The following is a 27,427-nucleotide window of genomic DNA, read 5'->3' on the forward strand; positions in this document are numbered from 1 at the left end:
TGAGAAGACCTTGAGTTTCTGTGGAGAAATTCAGACTTCATCTCATGAAGAATTCTTGGTGCTTCCTAGGAAATCAGGATGGCAGATGGGAGAGATATACAAAGCAATTATTTGGCAATAGTGGGAGAAAGACAGAAAATAAGCAAGACATTTGCAGTAATCCGACACAACACAAGGAATACCAGGTTAAGGCAGTAGGAGAGAAAAAGGAATAGACAAGCGAAATAATTTTTAAAAATTGATAGAATGTTCCTGGATGTGGAATTAGATTTAGCTTTTATTAATGTTGTTATTCATTTTTCTGTATTACAGTATCCAAACCATCATCAAAGCTTCATCAAATGAAGCTTCTGTACATTTGTCTATTATTTCTCTTAGACATCTGGTTTGATTTTTTTGTTATACTGACCATGAGACTCATGGTCATCATTTTCCACCCTGGAACAACTAAGGTGTGATAGAAAAGAACTCACTGGGAGCCAGATGTTAGAAGCTCAGCTGAATTACCTGTGTAATGTAAATGAGTCACTTAATGCCTCTCATCTTCTCCAAAGCACATTGTAAATGACCAGATCCTATGCATGTATACTCTGTGCTATATGATTTCAAAAAAAGCTTTTGACACTAACTTATGAATTGTCTGCTCTCTTGTTATAAGGCTAAATTTATTTCCAAAATACATACTAACATTTTGAATTCTAAACACTGCTCAAATTCTTATAGCAATAGATAATAATGCTTTAATGGCCTATACAAAAGAATTTTTTAAATATCACTTCCATTTTATACATATGGGTTCTTCTCTCTCCTTAAGTCAATTTAAAAAAAAAAAAAGGAAAAAAAAGGAAGAATCTGTTTTGGTTCAGGAATTTGACTAAACTTTATCAGAAAAAGCAGATCAATAGCAAACCTACTTATGAAATTCTAGGGCTTCCTGATAATGAAATTCACTGAAACTGAGCAGGTGAATACTGCAGAATTTTGCGTTTGGCACTCCACATTTCAGGTCTGTCTGGAACCAAGAAATACAAACAAAGATGTCTTAATTTTATGGCTAATGATAAATTTTGATATATTGGTTGAGATTAAATTATTGATTTATGGTTTCCAATAGTTCTCATAGCTTAATAATACTTCACTGGTTACTGTATGTATGAGAGCTGGGGATGGAAAAACCAGAAAGACTATACATGCACACATGTATACATTGATAACTTTTAGCCATCAGCATAAATTATATAAGTCAAGTAGGGTTTTCTAATTACATATGATCTTCATATGATAATATTACAGACATATGACTAAATTTTCAAATAGCATTAAAACTCTCTTTCAGATGGTAATGATAACCCTGTATGCGAGACAGCAAAAGAGACACTGATGTAAAGAACAGACGTTTGGACTCTGTGGGAGAGGGAGAGGGTGGGATGATTTGGGAGAATGGCATTGAAACATGTATACTATCGTGTAAGAAACAAATCGCTAGTCTAGGTTCAATACAGGATACAGGATGCTTGGGGCTGGTGCACTGGGATGACCTAGAGAGATGATATGAGGAGGGTGGTGGGAGGGGGGTTCAGGGTTGGGAACTCATGTACACCTGTGGTGGATTCATGTCAAGGTATGGCAAAACCAATACAGTATTGTAAAGTAAAAAAATAAAATTAAAAAACTCTCTTTCATATATCTATCTAGATATCTAGATAGATACTAATCTACATAGGTAGATGATATATAGATGGATAGGTAGATAGAGAGAGAGATTGATGAAACTAGCATCCTGATGGAAGTATCTAATTTGTTTCTAATAAAATATTGAAAACTTAAAAAATTTAATACAGCAGAGTTTTCCTTGGTCTTAGATTGAAAAGTCTGAAAACTATTGCACTCCTGCTGTATGCATAGCAATAGTGGACCTCTGCCAGCAAAGGCCTTTATCACAGCATAAATGGGGTTTTAAGTGTTTGTTTCCAGTGCAGGTTCTTGCAGCCCAGGCACTTCCCAATCTCATTGTTCCTTTGTTCTAGCGGATGTACAAAGGGTTGACTGTTTTGTTTTCTGGCTCGGAGAGATTAGATAAAGCCTGCATTTCTGAACTTCACCCTCTAGGCACGCAACCTTAAAATTCATTTTTTATAGCTTTTATTTTGCAAATTATATATGTTTAGATCATAAGGATCATAACATTACTTTCTTTAACCTTTACCTGGCTGCACTGTGCATGTAGGTGTCAGTATGGATCCCATTTGAACAATCACTGGAAAGCATCTCTTTCTCTCATTCTTGTCCTTAAAATGCCTCTTCAGCAAAAACGCATCATCTCCGTTGGCTATGACAAGGTTGCTCTTGAGTTTCTCGGGTTATGAGAATCTCATGATAACAAGAAAGCTTTTTGTGAGGGGAAATTGTGTTCTTTCCTTTTATTATGGCGTCTTTAATTGTAGATTGTTATGTAGGATAGAAAATTGAAATAATATTGCAACACATACACACAGACACAAACCCATGCTGTTTTTCCTCAAGAACCCATAAATGAGAATCATCTTGGGAATTTTTTTTTAAATTTTATCTGAAGGGTTAGAAAGTTAGTTCATGGGAATAAATTGATAAGATTTTTCCAAGTTTTTTTTTTTTTCTTAAAAAAAGCAATTAATGCTATTATCAGTTTAGTCTCTTAAAAATATGGTATTCCAGTTTTGCCTCCATTCTGTCAGTGATTCGGAGAAAATTTCTTTTTTATGATCTCATAGACAGAATACATTGTATACCAGGTGCAGTCTCTGGTATATCTTGTTACTCCTCCAAACATTTAAAGATTATAGGTACTGTTGTTATGCTCCCCAGACAGGGGGAGAAATGGAGTTCTGACTCCAAAGCCTGCTCTCTCTGCCACTATTTCTATGACAAGATTGTCCCAACTAGAAGAGGAATAACAGTAATAGAAATAACAGCAAACATTGAACACCATGTGCCAGACACTTTTTTAAGTTCTCTAGATAAAATACTCAATTTCATCTTCATAACAGATCTACTGAAAAGATAGTATTGTTATCAGCGTTGCATGAAGGACACAGCTGAGGCACAAGGAGGTTAAGGAATTGCTATACAGCTGCAAAGCGGGAGACCCGATTCAAGACTCTAGAGTCTACACTGTTTAGCAGCTGTGAACCTGCGCTGCTGGGGTATAAACCATAGAACCTTGGCCTCCTAGCTCACCTGTGCTGTGGAGTCCCAAAGTTTGCTGCCTTGACTTGGCTGTATTTAGCCTATGTGTGACGTCTCTCAGTGACCCATAGTCTACTGAGCTGTTTGGCTATATATGCCTTTTGAATATAGAGTAAGATTACCTTGTTCCTATTTGTATTTATGCTAAGAACAAGTGAAGACTTTCTTAAAACATATACTGTTCTAGGAAGATGCTAGAATTTCTTATTTCGTGAGTAAAATATAATTTACCAGGTGGTAGATAAGAACTGAGATCACTCTGCCATGCCACTAAAACAGTTAACCTGACTCTTGAAATTTAGTCTCCAGTATCTTGAGCTCATTTCCTAAAACAAAAGCCAGGTAGGATTTCTGAAAACGTTGTATATGTCACTGTCAGCGCTTCTTCCCCCATATTTAGGGTGAGGAGAGCCTCATTGCTCAGATGGTCACACAGCATCATCTGCTCTCTAAATCTTATTCCCTTAGTTCCTAACCTGGAGATGTCCCGGTCATCCTATTTTAAGTTCTACAGTGAAGATTCAGTACACAGGAAACAGGACTCCTCAAACTGACCCATGGCTTTGAGAACTGAAATTAAGTGCACAGCCAGGTCCAGGACTAACCCATTCCCGTCTGCTCTAAGAGTTCTGGCAGCTCCAAAATGTCCCAGAACTCAAGTTAAAAAAAATCTAGGGACATAAGGAATCCCAGTTTCTAAAAATATTTATTTGGCTGAGTTGGGTCTTAATTATAGCACACAGGATCTTCACTGCACAATGTGGGATCTTTCCTTGTGGTGCACAGACTCTCTAGTTGTGGTGCATGGGCTTAGTTGGTCCAGGACATGTGGGATCTTAGTTCCCCGACCAGGGATTAGACCCACACCCCCTGCATTACAAGCAGATTCTTTACCACTGGACTACCAGGGAAGTCCCAGGGAATCCCTGTTGTTGGGAGTATTCATTTTGGTGGACATACCTAACCTTGGCTTCATTACCAGGTTTGTATCTTTTGTGATTTTCTGATATCTAAGAACAACCCAAAGTTTTGTAAATGTAAGCCCCTAAGCCCCACAACCTAAAAAAGAGAACATTTAGCAGAAATTTTAAAATTATTTCTTAATATCTATATTTTCTGTTGAGATTTTCAGTATTTATCCAGGAAGAGCCTGGATGTTTGTCAATGTTTGAAAAACGCAAAACCTGCAAGCCAAAGAAAATGTAACCTTGCTCGGATCTCCAAGCTCAGAGCTGTCGAAACAAAAAAGTTTTATTAGAAAAAAAGGAGTTTATATAACTAATAGCTAAGGTAGATTCCGTTTTTAAGTACAGTGGTTTGGAAGTAGTGTAAAATGCCCATTCATATCATGGGCAGCAGAGTTCTGAAAGTGTTGAAGGAAACTGAGTCTGGATTGTAGCAAGGTAAGAGTGCATCTGCAGAAGTCCTCAAGCCACCTTCTCCTTTTTGGTTTCTGCCCCATAGATCCTTTACCTCCTGCTAGGTTTGAAGTCAGTAAAGAGAAAACTACTTCTACCAGTTTGCATGTTTGGTGGACTCCTTCCTCGGGAAAAGTCACCTGGTATGAGGTACAGTTACTTGACGATAACCAAAAGATACAGATGGCCCAAATTCAAGAAAGAGCTTCACGGAATGAATACACGTTTTTCAACCTCACTGCTGGTAATAAGTATAAAATTGCCATCACAGCTGTTTCTGGGGATAAACGTTCCTCTACAATGTATGCCAATGGATCAACAGGTAAGATTTGTTTACATGTAGTTGAGTAGTTAATAGTCTATACTCCTTTTGAAATTATATTAGATTCAGGAAAAAGCAGTAAGAATGCCGTGAGATCAACGATAGATATATAGACAGACAGACAACGAAACTGTTTGATATAGAGGAAAGACTGGACTGGAAACAAGGAGGTGGGATTGGGCTGCCACCTTGCCGGGTGATTTTGAACAAGTCATGGAACTTCCCTGGGACCGGAACTTTCTCCAAAATGAAGATATTTCCTAACAAGTCTTTGCTTGTACCCATGCATCTCAGTATCAGTGGCACATTACCAGTTCCTTCCATAACACACTGTCTTATCATTCACTCGCCACTGATTTTCTCTCCTGCTTTGTTGCTCTTTCAATTTTTCATCTTCTCTAGTTCTTTTTTTTCTCTTTTCCTTTTACTGCTATGCCACATCATACTCCATCGGCAAAATCTACCTTGATACCTGTTAAATGGGGGAGATAGGTACACTATGATGTAGCTTCAGGCTGTGGGATTTGAAAAGAGCATTAATCCAGATCCCAGGAAAATGTCAAGGGTGCTATTTTCATTAGTTATTACACAAATTACAGAGAAGCAAAAATGAATGTGTGGTTTCAAATAAAATGTGTTTATATATTTTATAAGGAAATTATGAATAACCCTTTGGAAATGCATTTTATCCAACTAGTGCCATCCCCAGTGAAAGACATTGGTGTTTTGGCGAAAACTAATTCGCTCCTGATTTCCTGGTCACGTGGCTCTGGGAACGTGGAACGATACCAGCTGATGTTAATGGATAAAGGGATTCTAGTTCATAGTAATGCTGTGGACACTACTTTCTACACTTTTCATGGACTGACGCCTGGTCACCTCTATAATGTCACCATTGTTAGTGAGGCTGCAGGGCTGCAAAACTACAGATGGAAATCAGCCAGGACAAGTAAGTTTCCCTAGCTTTTCTGTACAATAATAAGCTCAATTCAAAGAAATCTTTAATAAATAAGGTTTATTATTTGAATAGTGGCAGTATAGGACAAATTAAAATCCATAAATTATAAAAGACCTTAATATGTATCCATATTTCTACTTAAAGAGGGATTCCCTTTTATTCTAAAGTTTAGGCTAGCCCTTGGCAGCGTTATGAAATAGCAAAATTAATCATGGATATAGTCTCAGCTTCTCTTTTTATTTAAGGATTGTTACTTCCTTCTCTTAAACCAGCATCCACTGCCTTTGTGACATCACTCACAATGAACCAAGATTACTCTTCTCAGTGCTATACAAACACCTACTCCTGTGAACCAGCCATTTCCCAAACCTTCTCTTCTATGAAGCATCTACTGAGACCCAATTCTATAGTTGTTCGCATAGGCTGACATAGCAAGAAAGCTCATCTGTGCTCTGCTAAGTTTTAATGAATCGTGTATATACACACATACTCATTCATTTGTTCTTTTAATCAGTATTTGTAAGGTGCAAACCATATAGTCGACATTGTAGATGCAACAGTGTCCAAGAAAGACAATGTCTTTGCCTTCATGGAGCTTCCATTCAAGTGGATTCTAATGCTTCTAGTCAGTCTACTGTGTTAAAAAATCCCCTCCTTTGGGAAGCTATGTACGTTTAAGAGAAACTCTAAAATATGTAGTGCCCAAGGCAATGGCACCCCACTCCAGTACTCTTGCCTGGAAAATCCCATGGACAGAGGAGCCTGGTGGGCTGCAGTCCATGGGGTCGCTAAGAGTCAGACACGACTGAGTGACTTCACTTTCACTTTTCACTTTCATGCATTGGAGAAGGAAATGGCAACCCACTTCAGTGTTCTTGCCTGGAGAACCCTAGGGACAGGGTAGCCTGGTGGGCTGCCACCTATGGGGTCACACAGAGTCAGACACGACTGAAGTGACTTAGCAGCAGCAGCAGCAGACATTATTCTAGTGGGGAGAGTTCCTGAAACTATAGGAGGTTGGTAGGAAAGATATTTGAAGACACCTATATATTTACATATTTTTATATCACACTTAAAAAAAAGTGTATATATATATATATTAGCAAAAAAAGTACCATATATCTTATTATTTATGTATATCAAGAGCAATTACATTTCTAATTTGCCTGTGCAAAAACAGTGTGCTATATCCATTATTTTAGTGAAACATTATTAATTTATATTATGCCATTAGTGAAGCCAAAAATTATAGCATAGGCAAAAGTTATAAAAAATATTCACCAAAGTATCTCTTCTTTGTAATCATTTCCTTTGATGAAATAATAGCACAACTCTTAAGCTTTAGCTTTATCATGATTTAATATAAAAAAGAAAGTACTTTTAGCACAAAAATTTATGATACCCAATCAATCAACCAATCTATTTATTATGTACTTGCTGTTATTAAATACATAAAAAAGATGGGTGGAAATTAGGCAGATGACCGACTTCTTTGAGGAGTCCACTTAAAGAATTTCAGAACTGGAAAAGACCATTTTAAGTTTTTTTGACCCAAGCCATCATTAAGCTAAAGGCCTCTAGGCTTAGTGAGATAGACAGAGCTGTCCAGGGTTGCCCAGCCAACCTATGGCCAAATTTGAGCCAGAATCTAGGCTCCTGACTGCCATGTTTGTGTTCTCTCCACTAACCAGACAACCTTTCTCTGGTTTTGTAGTATTTTTTTCAACATCATGAAGTCATTTTCTTCAGAGCAGAGACTGTGGCTTGTAGAGATTAAAATACAGGTCAGAATTTGGCCATAAGAGTGATATGACATCCTGAAATAAAATCTCTTTCCTGTTCTTCCTAATTAGCCCCCATGGAAGTCTCAAATCTGAAGGTGACGAATGAAGGCACTACGACTTCTCTAAAAGTCAAGTGGCAAAAGCCTTCCGGAAATGTGGATTTCTACAACATTACCCTGTCTTACCAAGGGACCATCAAACAATCCAGAATATTAGCATCCCAGATTACTGAAAGTCAATTTAAAGACTTGGCCCCTGGACGACTTTATCAAGTCACCATCAGCTGTGTGTCTGGTGAATTATCTGCTCACAAGACAGCAGTGGGCAGAACAGGTGAGTCTAAGGCTCCATAAATCCCTTAGTTGCTCAAATCACTCTCTGATCCATCTTAGAATGGGATAAAATAGTTCAGTTCAGTCACTCAGTCATGAGCACTCCAGGCCTCCCTGTCCATCACCAACTCCCGGAGTCTACTCAAACTCACGTCCATTGAGTTGGTGATGCCATACAACCATCTCATCCTCTGTTGTCCCCTTCTCCTCTCACCTTCTATCTTTCCCAGCATTAGAGCCTTTTCAGATGAGTCAGCTCTTCGCATCAGGTGGCCAAAGTATTGGAGTTTCAGCTTCAACATCAGTCCTTCCAGTGAACATTCAGGAGTGATTTCCTTTAGGATGGACTGGTTGGATCTCCTTGCAGTCCAAGGGACTCTCAAGAGTCTTCTCCAACACCACAGTTCAAAAGCACCAATTCTTCGGCACTCTGCTTTCATTATAGTCCAACTGTCACATCCATACATGACTACTGGAAAAACCATAGCCTTGACTAGAAGGACCTTTGTTGGCAAAGTAATGTCTCTGCCTTTCAATATACTGTCTAGGTTAGTCATAGCTTTCCTTCCAAGGAGTAAGCATTTTTTAATTTCATGGCTGTGGTCACCATCTGCAGTGATTTTGGAGCCCCCAAAAATAAAGTTTCCACTGTTCCCCCATCTGTTTGCCATGAAGCAATGGGACTGGATGCCATGATCTTCGTTTTCTGAATGTTGAGCTTTAAGCCAACTTTTTCACTCTCCTCTTTCACTTTCATCAAGAGGCTCTTTAGTTCTTCACTTTCTGCCATAAGGGTGGTATCATCTGCATATCTGAGGTTATTGATATTTCTCCCAGCAATCTTGATTCCATCTTGTGCTTCATCCAGCCCAGCATTTCTCATGATGTATTCTTCATATAATTTAAACAAGCATGGTGACAATATACAGCCTTGACGTACTCCTTTCTTATTTGGAACCAGTCTGTTGTTCCATGTCCAGTTCTAACTGTTGCTTCCTGACCTGCATATGGATTTCTCAAAATAAGATAGAAGGAAAAATTTTTCCCACCTTGGGAAGTATAGTCTACATAATTCCTCTGGAGACTGAGAGTGTCTATGAGTGAGGACCCCCTGTGCAGAGTCAAGCAGAGGGTTGATTGCATTTTATGAGTTTTTTAAGCAAATGGATATGGATTGATTTCTGAACAATCTGTATTACTGGCTCTGCCCTGTACTCTTTCATGTCACACTACTTCAGTAGCATAAATGAATTAGGACTGATACTAATCAATAAAACATTTCTGATCAACTCTTATAATGAGGGCTTTGTTGTTGTTTGTTGTTCAGTCACTCAGTTGTGTCCAACTCTTTGTGACCCCATGTTTACCAGGCTTCCCTGTCCTTTGCTATATCCTGGAGCTTGCTCAAACTCATGTCTATTGAGCTGGTGATACCATCCAGCCATCTTGTCCTCTGTCGTCCCCTTCTCCTCCTGCCTTCAATCTTTCCCAGCGTCAGAGTCTTAACCATGTTTTCCATAAATTATTTTATTATGCCACCAAACATTTATGCAGTGCCTTCCTTGTATAAATTATAGTATCATGCACTTTCAGAGTTATTAAGATGGTCCTTCAGCCCAATATGGTCTGTGACCTATTTTTGTGTAACACCAAACTGAGTGGTTCTTACATTTTAAAGCAGCTTTAAAAAGAAAGAAAGAAAACAAAAGAAAAATAGAAATATATGGCCTGAAAATTCTGAAATATCAATATTTGCTTTGCTAACCCTTGTTTCTAAGGAAGTTATATTTTAATCACACAAAGGTAGAATATGCACACAATTTTTTAAAAATATTACATTTTAATGATGTAATTATATTGATGTTTCCATGGATCAGGCACTGACTGAATACAGCATTATTTCACTCAGTTTTCACCCAAATCACTAGATGTCTTATTGTTATCACCAGTTTATAGATAATTCAGAGAGGTCAAATAACTTGTCCATAGTCATCCAACCAGTAAGTGATGGAGTTTAAACCAGGCTGTCTGATTCCAGGGTCCATTGTCTATGTTATTGGAGATGTCAGATAAAAGCCATAAATATGGTAAGAAAGAAATGAGAAGCTCTCTTTCAGAAGATCAGTAAAGATTCTGGGGAGGCAATGGCCTTTAACTGGGATTTTTAAAATATGAAGCTCTTGGCAAGTTAAGAGGGAAAGGAGGGAAGGGCATTTGAGGTATAGGGAATAATAAAAACAAAGACACAGTGGCAGAGGAGCCCAGGCGATCTAAGGTCTAAGGATGAGAAACTGGAGGCCAGCATTCACTAGTGGGGAATCAGGGAGGGGCCCTGCAGGGAGACGTCAGGGTGAAGACTGGCAGGAACTGGGCTTTGATTTGGGAGAGCTACAAACTCCGCAACAAAGACTTGATGTTTTATTCTGTAGTTAATGGAGAAACCTTGAATGTTTTTGAGCAAAGGAATAATAAGATCAGAGTTATATTGCTAGAAGGTTAATCTTTTCAACTGGAAAAGAAAGAAAAGTTTTGTGACCACTATCTTCTGAAAGATACCATATCCATCAATGTCACTGTCATTAGAAGCAATATCAATTGTCTCTAGGGCTGGTGTGTAATTAAAAAAAAAAAACAGCATTCGTATCACCAGGTTATTAATAGTGTTACAGAAGATCACACTACTGATATATTGCTAAAATGATTTTAGCAAACATGTCTCACATGTCAGATGGCTCCAGATTACTCATTTGCAATTCACAAACATCAGGAGGAGATAGAAATGTTTTGAATTGCTACTATTAGGTTTCTTATCTACTGTTGGCCATGAAAAGTGAACAAGTATCCTTACCTTTGGATTTTGGTATCTCCTTGTGACATCATTTCACTGTTTAGTTCCACAGAAAGTTGAGGACCTGGAGGCAAACAGCAATGGTTCTACGAAGTCCCTGGTGGTAAGCTGGTCGCCCCCTGCTGGAGACTGGGAGCGCTATCGTATCCTGCTCTGGAATGATTCTTCGGTGCTGCTCAACATCACCGTGGGAAAGGAGGAAACACGCTATGTCATAGATGACGTGGGGCTTATACCGGGAAGACAGTATGAGATAGAAGTCACTGTTGAGAGCGGAAATCTGAAGAATTCTACGCGTTGCCAAGGCAGGACAGGTAAGCAAGTATTATGGTGTTAATGACTGACAGAACCTTAATTTGGACCTTCATCCAAGTAATTCAGGTAACCATCAATATCTTACCCCAGCATTCCCTGGATTTGAGACATTTTAAACTGGTAGACTGAAATAGGTTGGTAATGTTTAATTTTGTCAAATTAGAACAATAGAAATCACTTCCGCTAGTAAGTCCATTGTATAAAAGAAAGACCTTTTTTAACATCAAAAGAATAAGGAAACAATCTGGGCGAATCCTCCCCACAGAGTAGATATTTGATAACTATTTCTTGGTAGTTAGTGTTAGAGAACCACTGCCTTGACCCACTGCTGACTAATGGGAGAGTTTCAGGTACCACAAAAGAGTTGTTAAAGCAATGAGGGATAGATTCAGATTTTAGGGCAGAGGAGAGTGAGGTTTCAAAGACATGGGTTTCGGTGTTCTTGCTGTCACCATTACACTGTAATTCCATGGGCAAGTCACAACCTCTCTGAGTCCATTTCCTCAATTTTCAAGTAAGAGAGTTGATCTCTAAGCTCAACGTTTCTATGAAAATCCCTGTGATGTGGAATATGCCACACTTAGAGGGAAATTCAAATATATTCTCTCTTGGTCTTGCGTGACAATAAGGAAATAACTACACTGATGCAGTGTTCTTAGAAGAATGTCAAAGAAAAGGACCAAGGACCATGTCTTTAGCTTGCCAACTGTGTCTTCCAGTCATCTCTTCATTTTCCAACTGTTAATATCTCCTGGATGATGATCAAAAATAAATGACCCAGTAATTTCCAAGAGTACTCTTTTGAATCCTTATTTCTGGTTATGTTACACAAACAACGTTTTTTGTGATTAGCATTTTTTTCTTGATAAATGCTTATAAGCATTCAGAAAAGAAATGTTCGACTAGAACACTCCTGTGGGTAGAAAGGAGCAGATCTCTAAAGAATACTCAAATGTATCCGAGTAAATCAATGACCCGGACATTGTTCTTGTTCAGTTGCTCAGTCGTGTCTGACTCTTTTCTACCCCATGCACGCCATGCTCTGTCCTTCACCATCTCCCAGAGCTTGCTCAGACTCGTGGCCATTGAGTCAATGATGCCATCTAACCATCTCATCCTCTGTCATCCCCTTCTCCTCCTGCCCTCAGTCTTTCCCAGCATCAGGGTCTTTTCTAATGAGTCGGTTCTTCATATCAGGTGGCCAAACTGTTGGAGCTTCAGCACCAGTCCCTCCAGTGAATATTCAGGATTGATTTCCTTTAGAATTGACTGGTTTGACCTCCTTGCAGTTTAAGGGACTCTCAAGAGTCTCCTCCAGCACCCAAATGACCCAAATGTCTACTGCTTTTTCCTCAGTTCCCCTGGCTGTCCTTCATCTTCGTGTCAAACATGCCAATGAAACCTCGCTGACCATCATGTGGCAGACCCCTGCAGCAGAATGGGAGAAATACATCATTTCACTCATCGACAGAGACCTCTTACTCATCCATAAGTTGCTTCCCAGAGATGCCAAAGAATTCACTTTCACTGACCTGGTGCCTGGACGAAAATACATAGCTACAGTCACCAGTATTAGTGGAGACCTCAAAAATTCATCTTTAACAAAAGGAAGAACAGGTAATATTTTAAAATAAATTTTAGACTTTAAAAGTATCCTGTCTGCTGAATTATGTAACATTCATCTTATAAATGTTCATTAAGAGCCTATTCAGTACGGGGCATACTGGGCATTGTATCTATCTATACATTCATGTTTCATGCTTTCCATAGATTTGCTCTCTGGGCTATAGTCTGGATAATTTCCTCAGGTCTTAGTTTTAGTTTATTAATTCTTTTTTTAGTTTTATCTGATCTATTTGAAAGTCCACCCATTGAGTTTTAAAATTTAATTGTTATGTGCTTCACTTTTAAATATTTTCTTTGGTTGTCTTTCAAATCTGTTTTGTATTCAGTTGCTTTTCCATTCTCCCCCTTCTATTACTTTAAGTAAATTAATGACTTTTATTTTCAATCTATGTCTGATTAGTCCAATATCTGAAATCGTCAGGAGTTCAGTCCTGTTGTTTATCGAGTTGTCTGCCTTTGCCCATGGTGCTTTACTTCCTCAAATGTTTGTGATCTTTACTTTAAACTCATATATCTTGGATTTTTATTTTGTGGGAATTCTTTGAGATAGGTTTCAGAAAGAATTTTCTTTTCTTGAGATTCTTTCAGGTGCACAGGATCTCTAGCAACTCAGACATTTAATCGAAATTATCAGCTTGAGGTTTTTGATCACCCAGGTTTTATGAAGTTGGGTTGCAAACTCACTGAAAATGTGATGAATTCTCAGTGGAAGTTTTTTCTCCCAATACTAAGGAGGCTGAAGTACATGGGGAACAGGGAGAAAATATTTATTTCACTTACATTTAGAATGTAAGCTTTCAGGATTCAGTATTATGCAGAGTCACCTATGAGGTTCCTCACCCTGGGAAAGTCCTATTCATAGTTCCAGCAAAGCTATAAAATCAAAGCTTAGGTTTATATTTGAAAGGTGCCCTCATGGTGAAAGTCTGCTTCAGCTATCCAGTTACCTCTCTCACTTTATTATAGGTTTCTGAGAATTCATTACATTTTTGACAACTCATTCATATATTTACATTTTTATGTTTTGTCCAGCATGTGCAGTTGTGTTTATTGAGGGGATTTTCATGGTTGTGCCAGAAATGAAAGTGTTTTTGTAGTGATTTCCCTTGTTGTGCAAAAGCTTTAAAGTTTAATCACGTCTCATTTGTTTTTACTTTTATTTCTCTTGCATTTAGGGGACAAATCCAGAAAAATATTATTACAATTTATGTCAAGAGTGTTCTGCCTATGTTCTGTTCTAGAAGTTTTATGATTTCCAATCTTACATTTAGGTCTTTAATCAATTTTGAGTTTATTTTTGTGTATAGTGTGATGAAATATTCTAATTTCATTTTTGTACATGTAGCTGTCTAGTTATCCCAGCACCACTTGTTGAAAAGAATATCTTTTCTTCATTGTATATTCTTGCCTCCTTTGCCATAGATTAAATAGCCATAAGTGTGTGGATTTAGTTCTGGGCTGTCTGTTCTGTTCTATTGATCTATGTGTTAGTTTAATCTGAATTCTGGGAGCTTGATATCTCCAGCTTTGTTCTTGTTTTTCAAGATTGCTTTGATAATTCATGGTTTTTGTGATTCCATGTGAATTTTAGGATTTTTTTTTCTAGCTTTGTAAAAAATGTCATGGATATTTTGGTAGTAATTGCATTACATCTATAGATTACTTTGGGTAGTATGGCCATTTTAAACAATATTAATTCTTCTAATCCAAGAGCATGGGATATCTTTCCATTTCTTTGTATCATCTTCAGTTTCCTTCATCAATGTTTTTATAGTTTTCAGACTATATTTCACCTCCTTGATTAAGTTTATCCTTTGATATTTTATCCTTTTTGATTTGTGGTTGTCATGGGATTCACATATGTACTGACCTATAATTATATCTGCTTGGTTTAGACTGGTAGTCATTTAAGTTCACATGCATTCTGAAATACCTATGTTTTTTACTTTCCTACCCCACATTTGGTGGGTTTGATACCATATTTTACATCTTTTGCTGATCCCTTAATTGTATATTGTTATTATAGTCGCATTTACAATTTTTTGTCTTTTAATGTACATACTGGCTCTTTAAGTGGTTGATCCTTCATTCTTATTATATATTTGCCTTTTTCTAGTGGGAGTTTTTCATTTCCCAAAGATTCTTACTTGTTTTCTATTTAGAGAAGACCCCTCAACTTTTCTTTTAGGGTATGTGTAGTATTGATGAACTTTTAGTGTTTGCTTGTCTTTAGTTTTTGCTTATCTCTACTTCTATTTTAACTGATAATTTTGCTGGGTATTTTAACTGATAATCATCCAATCTTAGGTTAGATGTTTTTCCCTTTCAGCACTTTGAATATATCATGCCACTGCCTTCTGGCCTGGGATATTTCTGTACAAAAATCAGCTGAGAGCCTTATAAGGATTCCATTGTGTATGAGTCTTTATTTTTCTCTTGTTGCCTTTAGAATTTTCTCTTTAGCTTTTGCCATTTTAATTATGCTATGTCTTGTGGCTTTATTTGGGTTCATCTTATTTGGGACCCTCTGTGCTTCCTGAACCTACATATCTGTTTCTTTCTTCATGCTTGAGAAGTCTTCAGATGTAATTTCATCAAATACATTTTCAATCCTCTTTTCTCTCTCTTCACCTCTGGGACCCCTATAATGCAAGTATTGGAATACTTAATGTTATTCCAGACATCTCTTAAATTGCTTTCATTTTTTAAAATCTGTTTTTCTTTCTTTCTTTGTTCTGACTGAGTAGTTTACATTATTCTGTCTTCTAGCTGACTTATGTGTTCTAAGTCTGCTCCTCATTCCTTCTTAAGTGTTTTTCTTTTCCCCCCCTTTTATTTCAGCTGTTGAGTTATTCATTTCTGGTTGGATCTATTTTATATTTTCTGGTTCCTTGTTAAAATGTTCACTGTTTAGATAAACTTTTTCCCTAATTCAGTTAACATTTTTATTACCAATGTTTTTAATTCTTTGCCTGGTAAATTGTTCATTTCTGTTTCATTCATTTTTTCAGGGATTTACTTTTTCTTTTCAGTTGAGAGTAGTCCTGTGCTTGTTCACTGTGCTCTCTGTCCTCTTGCTCCACCATCTTGATCTCCTCCTCTGGCTTGTCTTTTCCTTAATTTATTAGTGTGTTTTGCAAAACATGAGTTTTTAACTTTGACGTCCAATTTGTCAATTTTTTATTTCATAAATATGCTTTTGGTGTCATATCTAAGAAATCTTTGTCTAATACAAGGTCATCAAAATTTTCTCTTAGAAGTTTCATAGTTTTAGGTTATGAATTTAGGTGTATTATCAATTTTGAATTTTTGTATATATGTGAGATATGAAGCAAGGTTTCTTTCTTTGCACATGAACAGCCAGTAGTTGTAATTCTCTTTGTTGAAAAAGATTCTCCTTTCTTTATTGAATTGCCCTTGCATCTTTAAAAAAACATCAGTCTACATGGCCTATTTCTGGATCCTCAATTTTTTTCTGTTAGTCTGTCTGTCTACTTTTTTTTCCAACATCACACTGTCGTCATTACTGTAGCTTTCTAGAAGTCTTGAAATCAGATGATGTTAGTCCTTCAACTTTATTTTTGTTTTTCAAAATTATTTTGGCATATAATTTCTTTGCTTTCCACAGGTAATTTAGAATTTGAATCTTTCAACCCATGTACAGTAAAATATTTTAATGAATATGTTTATATTTTAATCAAAAAGTCAGTGATTTCTGAGAAAGGTTGTGCCAAGGTTCTAATCCCTTTGCTTATCTATCATAATTCTGGGAAGAGGCACAAAGGAAATGTTTATCAAGTGCCAACTTCAAGATCTGTGTAAAAAGATTTGTTAATGGGCAGGTTAAAAATCACAATGGTTGTTAATTAGGTAAAGGGCACAGGCTCACAGGTGAGACAGATCAGGTCTTGGACCCCAGAATGACTCTTTCCTAGCACTGTTGTATAGGCCAATTACATTTTTTGATAACTGATTCAGTTTTTATCATTATTATTATTATTTAATACTATAACTTATATTATTGTAACATTTTCATGTATAATAGGGCTTCCCTTGTGGCTCAGCTGGGAGAGAATCTACCTGTAATGCGGGAGACCTGGGTTCAATCCCTAGGTTGCAAAGATCCGCTGGAGAAGGGAAAGGCTACCTACTCCAGTATTCTGGCCTGGAGAATTCTGGACTGTACAGTCCATGGGGTCGCAGAGTCAGACATGACTGAACGACTTTCACTCACTCAAACATGTATAATAAGAATGGGCCTCTTGAGAATGTGCCAGTAAAGAATTACCAGTTTCCTAGACTACAATCTAATCATCAGATTGAAGGGATTTCCCAATACCACCCCATAACAACCATCCAGTAAATAATGTGACTTTCAGTTCTCATTGAGTAGGGACAGGTGAAATCCCATTAGGTAAGCAACTGTCAAAAATAGCACCCTTTTATTATTTAAAATTTAAAATAAAAAATACTTAATAGGCATACATCTTATCCTTGGATATGAAATAATTTTGATTTTCTGCATAAGCAGCTTTTTCAGAATGGTAGAGTCTCTGTAGGGGACTAGTTCTCCATGTCACAGGAAATAAAGCTGACTGTCTATATCAAAGTATATGCATATAGATTAGCATTTTCAAAACTGCCTCCATTTTTTACTCCTTTTTGTCACACTTCCTTAGGGTAATGAAGTGTCATCTGTTTTTTCTTCCCTCTCTGCTCTGTTTTAGTGCCTGCCCAAGTGACTGGTTTGCATGTGGCCAACCAAGGGACAACAAACAGTCTGTTTACTAACTGGACCCAGGCCTTGGGAGACATAGAGTTCTACCAAGTCCTACTGATCCATGAAAATGTGGTCATCAAAAATGAAAGTGTCTCCAGTGAGACTAGCAGATACAGCTTCCACTCCCTCAAATCAGGCAGCCTCTACTCCGTGGTGGTAACAACAGTAAGCGGAGGGATCTCTTCCCGACAAGTGGTGGTGGAGGGAAGGACAGGTAAGAAGAGTGTGACCTACAGATATCTGAGCACATGGAACCTCCAGAGTATATCCTAGAAGTCTTACAACATCCTAAAGACAGACCCAACTCAGACCGTCCTAAAAGCCAAGTTTCAATACTGTTTAGACGGTACATGGTGATCTCCCAGGAATGGAAATTGGAGGATGAGTGAGAGAGGAGAGAATGAATGCTAAATTTTCTAAAATCTCCAATACTTGTGTCAGAACTCCTAGCAAACCTTAATGATGACACAATAGTCATTTGCTGCCTAAGTTTATTCCTTCATCCAGCTGATTTTCTTTGAAATGTTTATGTCAGATTAAGGTAAGCAAGTCATAAACTTTTTTTAAAAAACATATCTTCCATTCTCTTTTTTATTCTTAGTTTAAAGACAGAAAAAAACAATGGTCTCCAACTTCTGAGGTTGAAAGTTAATAAAATTCCCTAATCCCATATATTTTCATGGGCAACGTTAAACAGTGTTTAATACTGTATGCCACCTACAGTAAACAGTGTTCCTTGACCTTAAAGAGCTCATAGTCAAATAGGGCAGAGAGCTAAGTAAGCAAATACATATCTTATGACAATATGTGTCAGACAGAGGTGCAGCACCGAAGAAAGGAATATAATTTTCTACACAACACAAAGAAAGAATGTAAATACAATATAAAATGTATGTTCCAGTTTCTTAGAAAGGAAACCAGTTAAATAAATCCAATAGAAGCTTTAATAACTATTAGTGATCTCAGAATCAGGTCAGTGACTTTGCCTATTTAATTTCATATGATTATAAGAAGTTGGATGTCAGGCTCATCCCTCTAATTTCCAATGCTCAGATTCTGCGTATCAGCAGCCTATATCCACAGTTATGTCCTTTTCTAAAATCATGAATCTCATCTGCTTATTGAATCCAAGAACCATTAACTTCACTAACTCTCCCAAAAGATCAACTAAGTCACTGAAAAGATATTTCTTGTCTAGGTAGAAATTCACTGATGTCTGCTCTTTTCTGTCGTTCTGTGGCAACTGATGCTGTTCTTCCCAGTATCTTCCTTCTTCTTCTTTAGTGATTCTTGGCACTATCCATCAGTGTAGCATAATTGGATTGGGGGACCCAGAAGCTTAGTTTGGGACCAAGAGGCCTAGATTCTGGCCCTAGCCCTCCATCCTTCATTTTCTCTTCCATCCCCAGTAATTCATGCCAACACCAGGTATCAGAGTGGGGAAGGAGAAATAAGTTGAGGAGAAGAGTTGAGAAGGAACTTGCATCCATTTCCCATTGAGTTGCAGTTGCACTAGTCAGGTTACGCTGACTTATTTCCTGCTTATACAACTGTACAATGTAGGTGTTCCTGATTGGACAACTCTTTTGGTTGGTTCTTCTCCAAGCAGTAATTTAGGGACCCAGGGTCCTACCATCTGTGGTTCTTCCTTCCTGTAGATCCTCGGACGTCTCTTCATTTCTCCAGAGGATAGAGGTTATAGGGAGGAGAAAGACTACCAAAGCTGGAAGTAAACACATCACTTCCACCCACATTCCTTTAACGGGAACATTTGTATGACTACACTGCACTGGAGGAGTGGCTGGGCAATCTAGTCTAGCTATGTGTCCAAGAGGAAAAGGAAATGGTTTGGTGAGCAAGTAGTCAGACTCCGCTACATAGGTTAATTCCCATCTTAAAATACCCCAAGGGCTACCCAGCTTATTGTGCTATAATAAAATAGTTTGGTGTCTGAGATCACTTGATAAATAGGACTTGTAATTATTTTATACTATATTTTAATGGCAACAGAGGTATCAGTATTTGGCCAACATTATATAATAGAAGTATGCAGAAAGTAGACAAGAAATTATTTGAAAAATGATTGTAAAGTTTTGAGGAGAGGACAAGATATGCATAAATATAAGCATCAGTTATTTTATTCAAACACATTGAGCGAAGACATTATAATGAAAAAGGAGAAAATGGGATATTACTATAGAAACACAATAATGAGAATTTTGAAAGGTGCTTTGGTTAGTATATTTTGAACATGGTAGATTATAAAAATAATTCGGTGGCTAAAGCCTTGATAATCATTACCATCTATTCAAACTGCTGAAGTATTAGTCAAGGTTGAAATAATTCATTTTACTTCTACAGATTTTAAATATATATATAACCTCCCAGCTTAGATAAGGTGGCAAAATATTTAAAATTTAAAATATCAAATGTATTTAACAAATCTAGTTATAACCTGAAAAAATGCTAATTCTAAAGAAAAATAAGTTTTATATCTGTCTTTTAATTTTGTATTTGTCTTTTTAAACCATGAATTTTTGGTAATATTTTTGATAATTATATCTTTTCTAATAAAATGTTAGTAGTTGCAAATATTTCCAGCAGTTTTGGAAAACAAGGATAGTTATTTTGAGAGCTACCAAGGGATGTGATGTACAGATAGTAGGAAGGACAGAAACTAAAGAAAAGAAGGACGGGAAGGAGGGAAGTCATCAATACACAAAAAATATGGCTAAAAGTTCAAGGTTATATCTAGGAAATGTCCATATACATGGAACAGCGTCAGCAGAATTATTCAATAGAGTGCTGTTTATATCTTTGGTGATAGGTAAGTGCTTATAGATGTAAAAAAGACTTTGGGGCTTAAATCACAAAGTCAGAGCATATTAGATAAGAAGGATTCTCAGAGGTCATCTAGCCAAATCCCATCAATTACATGTGATGTACGGATTTTATGAAATTATATGAAAATATTTACCTGAAGTCAGTCAACCAATAAGGAAAACTGCAGGGGAGCTCATATATACTATAATGTTTTATTCTGAAACTCACTACTGACAGTACTATTTCTTGTGCGCTTACTTCTAATACAGGGAATAACTATTATTCAGCATCAAAATGATTAATGTTCAGACTGTACCAGTAGCTGGGGAACTCCTGGAAGGCATCCGCATCTTTTCTATTTTTGTACGATTACGGTGGACACCAAAAAAGTCATTATCTCCACGACAGGTCTTTGTGCCCACAAGACTAGTTGCTTACGGAATAGATGTTAAAGTTTATTTCTCACCACTAGAGGGCAGGAAATGCTTTGCAAAGGGAAATATAACCCCTTCACCTGTGTTCATGATTAGACACCCCAGAAATAAATAACTTAATCACAAGAAGATCAAAGCTATCCAGTGTCTAAGTAAGACTTTTAGAAAAGCCATTGTATCTTGAGTACCTTTCCCCTCAAACTTCTTTTCTTTATCAATGGGTTTGGATTCAAGCTCTTGCATTTAAGATGTTAATGTTTGTTCCCTGTCCTACAAAGGGAACGTCCTGACACACTCACATAAAAATGCCTCCACTTAAAATACTCTGCAAACAGTCACACCATGAAAATTCAATAGCAGCATCCTTATATTGATGAGGCATCCAAAAGACTTCTTGCATTTTCGTTTGGGTTAGCCTTCTGAGGTAAGAACTCTCAGCTTCCCAAAGCTAACGTGCAATCCTTACACTTCCTTGACACTTCCTAGGTAATCAGATCTGAGTCCACGCCGTTTGTGCTGACCGCAGTAAATGATTCACAATTTGACTGTGCTTTTCTTTTTAAATATTCTCCCCCTCTTTAAAACCCCAGTCCCTTCCAGTGTGAGTGGAGTAACGGTAAACAACTCTGGCCGCAGTGACTACCTCAGCATATCCTGGCTGCCGGCTCCCGGAGACGTGGATAGCTATGTGGTGACGCTCTCCCACGGCGGCAGGGTGGTCCAGTCCCTCGTGACTGCCAAGTCTGTCGGTGAATGTTCCTTCAGCTCCCTCACCCCAGGCCGCCTCTACAACGTGACCATAACTACGAGGAGCGGCAAATATGAAAGTCATTCCTTCAGCCAAGAACGGACAGGTGAGGCTTTCGTGAGATAGACTCTCTAAGAACCAGCTGCCTAAGTGGTTCAGGGCATCAGGCATGCATGTGTGTGTGCCAGGTCGCTCCAGTCATGTGCAGCTCTTTGTGAGTCCATTGACTGTAGCCCACCAGGCTCCTCTGTCCATGGGATTCTCCAGACAAGAATACTGGAGTGGGTTGCCATGCCCTCTTCCAGGGGATCTTCCGACCCAGGGATTGAACCCACATCTCTTATGTCTCCTGCACTGGCAGGCGGGTTCTTTGCCACTAGTGCCACCTGGGAAGCTCCTCAGGACATACAGATCTGCAGCAATTCTGTAAGGACGGGATTAAAGACTGCTGAGATCACAACAGTGTTATAGAGTCCTCATATTCTGATCCAACAAGTTCTTTATGTGAGCACATGATACCTTCAGAATAAGATGAACACAAATTCTGTGGCTAGAGTTCATAGTATATTTAGATATAGTAGCAAGTATTTCTGTTTAGGGAGTGCTTTTTGGTTCCTAGACCCTGGCTTTATGTATGTTCACTAATTTAATCCTTATAAAGTCCTTATTGAGGTAGTTGTTATTATTCCCATCTTACAGGCTGTGATAAGTGTTGAACCAAAGTCCAAGGTAACTTGCCCAGTTATTTAACTTGTTAAACAGCCAGGGCATTTCACATCCTGGATTTTAAACTCAGTTCTGAATGACCCAAGAGCCTATAATGTTCTCTGTCCTGAAATTCTTCCTGAAATGTCTGTTGGTTAATCCTTTTTCAGATAAGGTGAAAATTTGAAACTTTATAGTTCTGAGGCTAGAAGCAAAATCTTAGCAAAGGCATTGAAGGCCTGGTCTTCAATGTGCTATAAAGAACTAAATTTAGACAGATACCATTTTCCCAATTTACTTATACCTCCTGGGGCTTACATCTGTGATTACTGCTTAAGGTGCTGTTAATGTTTTGTCAGATCTTTCCTGCTGAGCTATGGGCTGATATTTACATTTTAAAATGTCAGTTTTCCATGAGGATCTGGGACAACTAATATCATTTAATGCCCCAGCACAAAATCTCGAGCCTAGTAGCAGGCACTCAGTGAATGTTTGATGAATGAGTAATCAGAAATCACTTAGACTGGAGGTTTTTACCCAGTGCTTTATTAGGTAGACTTTTGGAAAGTAGTACCCCCAAAATTTTCTGTGAAGTTGTTGGGGACAGGAGAAGTATGTGCATTTCTTTGGAAAGAGAGTGGATGGCTTTTTATCAGAGTCTTACAATTTCTGTAACCTCGAAAAGTTAAGAACCACCAATTCACATTGTTGCAGCATGCTAGCTGCTAGCAAAGAGTAGTCTAATTCCTTCTCATTTGAGATAAAGCCCCAGAAAGAAACTGTGGCTTCCTAAAGGTCACATGGCTGACCAGTACCCAAGCTCAACCATACTCAAGGGCTGTTTCCATTACATCATGTTCTCTCTGAAAGCTCTAGTCAGGGATATAAAGAGATAGTCCTTACGCTCAAATGATTCAAAGTTTAATTATGCTGATAAGCACAACACTGTCTTAGATCTGAAAAGCAGATTTCTATTTACAAAGCAGCCTCATGTCAGAGTTCTATGTTGAATTAACTTGGAGCCTAAAAATTGCCAGAAATTAAAGGATATGTCATCCAGTCACTCAGCCTTTTCTTTCCCTTGGTGTCAGTTCATGACTGTTCCCTGTCCATGACTTCCATATTGCAAGGTCTTGTGCTCAGACTGTTTTTAAATGCAAGAAAGTGAGTCTTTACTCAAAGCATCTTTTTGATTCTTTACCAGCATGAACTTGGATTTGGCGCATGACTAATCAAGGCAGACCATTGCCCCTGACAAATCAGTTTAACTGGAGCATCGTGTCTGAGTTGTTGCCTTGTTGATTTTGGCTGATTGTCTCAATGCCGTTTTCCTTTTCTAATGCTCTTATTCTACATTTCTGGTCATAATGTCAGTATTTCTAATTCTATACCACATCATCTCACTGTGCATCAAGGCATCTCTCACAAATTACCCTCAGTTCCATCTGGAGAGCCCCTTATTGACTTCTCGTGATATTCAGCCTAGTTTTTCTCCCTGGAAGAGTTGCTTTGTCTTCAGTAAATTGCCTGGATCATCAACCTTTCATAGCTCATACAAACAGCGTCACTCTGGAATGTATTCTCTGTAAGTCTGTGACGACTAAATTCTAGCAACATGCTGATTGGTTCCAGGTAAACATCTTGGGGAAAGAAAGCATGCCTGCTTTTGCTCCACATCTGGAGTGTGATGTATTCCAATATAAAGCCCAGCACACATAAGCCAACAAAGGATAGTAGTGCAACTTGTCGATGTGAGAAGCATCATGAAAAATGTAGCTTAGATACCAAAATATTAAAATTTCTGGATCATTTCATGCTTGGGGAAGCATGGGAGAGAAAACTTGGACATAGGCTTAGCATGTGATCAGAGCAGAAATCCCTTGACATACACCAAACACAGAGATTGCCCAGATCCAGAGACCTGGTGGCATTGAGATAGAGCTTAGCACCCTGGATCCGACTGAGTTCATATCTCATCTCAATTCTCCTTCTCATTAATATTTATAAAATCCAGTTATGCCAAATAGTAATTCATCTGGGACTATTTTTGAATTAAAATACAGCTCCAAATAAAAAAAATAGAATATCCATGATATCGTGCTCTAAATACAGAATTGGCTTATTTTACAGTGCTCCTGTTAACAAGCATTCATGGATTGATTGGTCAATTAAGAGGAAAACTATAGGTTCATAGTATTGTTTATTTATATAGTTATGGGGAACATCAGTTGCACAAAATTGAATTAATCATAATTCTTGGCTCAGGGTCCTATGTGTCAGATGCCACTTTGCCAGTTTTGTTTTTTAGGCATTTATTTAATAATTTTTAATAATTTAATGTGTACATCAGAAAGCACTACCCAGAACAAAAGCTAGGGACTTAATAATCTACATCAAATCATGAGATTCCTTCCTCACTTATCCATCCCACAATAGCCATCATCTTGACTCTCATTTTTCTCTCTTGCTTTCCATGTTGCAATTTTATTATTTATGTAATCCTAAAATTATATAGTTTTTAAATTTTCAGTTGTTTTGATATAAAATAGGTATTTTCATGCAATATGTAATCTTCTGGGACTTAGATTTTTTTCACTTAATATTAAATTCATCCATATTTTGTGTTTTGCTATTAAGGATAAGAAATCTAGATTTTTGTGCTTTGAGTTAGGAAAAATTAATTATGACTTCCATATGCTGTTTCACTGTGTTTATTTACCAGTTCATTCATTCAGTCTTCTGTGAATGAGCACCCTCTCTCACACTGGGGTTTATCAGGGTTTTAAATCTTGTCAACCACATGTATGTAAAATGGTATTTTACCATGGCCCTAACTAGCATTTCCTTGATCACCAGTGATGCTGAACATACTTTCATGTATCAATTACCGCATGTCCTTCCTCTTCTTCCATTTTCTTTTGGATTGTTTATACTCATGCTGGTAACTTATTGTCATATATTGAGTTACAAAGCTATGCTGGAATTATTAATGTTTTCACTGTCATTCATATTAATCATCAGTTATTACATTTAATGTTCCGTCTTGTACGTGACACTTTGTATAGGCTAACAGTCGGATTAGAATTCATTCATCAGGTGCTGTATAAAAAGATCCATTTAATCATTCCAAATAGTGTAACCATCTTTCCTCTCCAGAAGTTTGTGATCTGAAGGTCTAAGATTTTTTCTTTTAAATGCACACAGTAAAAATCTACTTACTTTCCTTTATCATCTGAGATTGTCATCTGTGATCAGTGGCTCCCTCAGAATCATTCTATATCTAGCTGTTTTCTGTTCTCTTTTTTCAGTGCCTAACAAGGTCCAGGGAGTCAGTATCAGCAACTCGGCCAGGAGTGACTATTTAAAGGTATCCTGGGTACATGCCTCTGGAGACTTTGATCACTATGAAGTCACCATTAAAAACAAAAACAACTTCATTCAAACAAAAAGCGTTCCCAAGTCTGAAAATGAGTGTGTATTTGTTAAACTAGTCCCTGGACGGTTGTACAGTGTTACTGTTAGTACGAAAAGTGGACAATATGAAGCCAGTGAACAAGGGAATGGAAGAACAAGTAAGTGGAAAGATGCAAAATCTGATGGCTGGTTGGGACTTTAAAGGTCATTGAGTATATAATTTATCTGAACCTTGCATTTTATCTACTTACTGATCAGTAAATTATATTCCCAATTAGTCTCACTTGGAACTAACATCATTCAGCCAAGCCAGGACCTTGTAATCACAGAACATTTATTGACAGATAAAAGCAAGCATAGTGGACAAGCAGGAAGGCCAGATTTCACATTTTCCTTCCCTGTCCTTCTGCATCATGCATTTAAAGTTCTAGACTTCTTGTTTTATCTTATGATTGAGATCATAACTCATTTTATAATTACATTCTACCAACACTTAGCATATAAGATTTATGTAAGGAAAAAAATTTCAATTTTAATACTGGCTTCCAATTTTTCTTGTTTAATTATCCGTGAAGTTGCTGACGTGGTTTATTTGGGGAACAGAGATGTTTGCCAGTTCTGTGAATGTGATTCATAAATTATTGTGGAGTAAACTCTAATCAGTCACTTTCTCGAAATGTCTTCTTGTAGTCCCAGAGGCTGTTAAGGATCTCACGCTGAAGAACAGGAGCACTGAGGACCTTTGGGTGACATGGACACGAGCTGATGGGGATGTCGACCAGTACGAGATCCAGCTGCTCTTCAACGATATGAAAGTATTTCCTCCTTTCCACCTTGTCAGCACTGCGACTGAGTATCGATTCACCTCCCTCACACCAGGGCGCAAGTATAAAATTCTTGTCTTGACGATTAGTGGAGATGTCCAGCAGTCAGCCTTCATCGAAGGCTTCACAGGTAATTGGAAATCTGGCTCTCGAACCTGACTAGATAGACCTGTGTATTTAGCATGTTGGGTAGCCAAGCGTTTTGGTTGAGGATTTGAAGGGCTAAGCAGTGAGGAAGGAGTGGCAAGAAAGGAGAAGTTTATCTCGACAGTGACAATGATGTTGTCCAAGCTGGTTTAACAAAACTGAAGTATGACGTAAGGAAGAAGAAAAAGTTTCTGAAAAAAAAAAAAAGCATTGAGTTGATGTCAATAGCTGTTGCCTGTGAGTCATACAAATTAAGTAGAAATAACTGGGTTGGTTGGTTGGTCGGTCGGTTGGTTGGTTGTGTACTCCTTCTCTGGAACTCTGTTGGGAGTGTTGCTATAACACCTAACATTTATTGAGAGTTTACTGTGAACTGGACCCACAGCAAAGAACTTTATGTGTAAATTTTGTTCAGTCCTCACAATTTCATGGACTGGTTACTATTATTATCACTGCTGTTTTTCTGATGAGGAAATTAAAACTTACAGGCGTTGAGTCATTTGCCTATAGTCCCACAGCTAGTAAATGAGGAAACCAAGACTTGGACCAAGACAGTCTCACTAGCACCCTCTGTATAACTGCATTCTTCATTTCCACTCACTGGCCTTAAAGTCCCTCTAAATTTCCCCTATCAACTTCAGTTCATGCAGAAAAGGCAGAGAAAAATGGTAGACAGATAGCAGTTTTTTCGTATGTATTCTTTCAGTAGATGCCAAAGGTAGGA

The 27,427-nt window shown here is 37.8% G+C and overlaps 1 protein-coding gene across 2 annotated transcripts in view; it reads left to right on the top strand.

Annotated features, from left to right (window-relative positions):
- PTPRB (protein tyrosine phosphatase receptor type B) overlaps positions 1-27,427 on the top strand; it is a 125,095-nt gene that overhangs the window by 42,815 nt on the left and 54,853 nt on the right. For both annotated transcript variants that reach the window (XM_004006460.6, XM_004006459.6), the window contains 9 exons: positions 4,690-4,965; positions 5,663-5,914; positions 7,777-8,040; positions 10,932-11,201; positions 12,559-12,819; positions 17,556-17,822; positions 21,456-21,719; positions 25,627-25,890; positions 26,423-26,686. In XM_004006460.6, coding sequence (XP_004006509.3) covers positions 4,690-4,965; positions 5,663-5,914; positions 7,777-8,040; positions 10,932-11,201; positions 12,559-12,819; positions 17,556-17,822; positions 21,456-21,719; positions 25,627-25,890; positions 26,423-26,686 — 2,382 coding nt within the window. The remainder of the gene's footprint in view (positions 1-4,689; positions 4,966-5,662; positions 5,915-7,776; positions 8,041-10,931; positions 11,202-12,558; positions 12,820-17,555; positions 17,823-21,455; positions 21,720-25,626; positions 25,891-26,422; positions 26,687-27,427) is intronic.

Source organism: Ovis aries, chromosome 3, assembly GCF_016772045.2.
Source record: "Ovis aries strain OAR_USU_Benz2616 breed Rambouillet chromosome 3, ARS-UI_Ramb_v3.0, whole genome shotgun sequence".
Taxonomy (NCBI): Eukaryota; Metazoa; Chordata; class Mammalia; order Artiodactyla; family Bovidae; genus Ovis; species Ovis aries.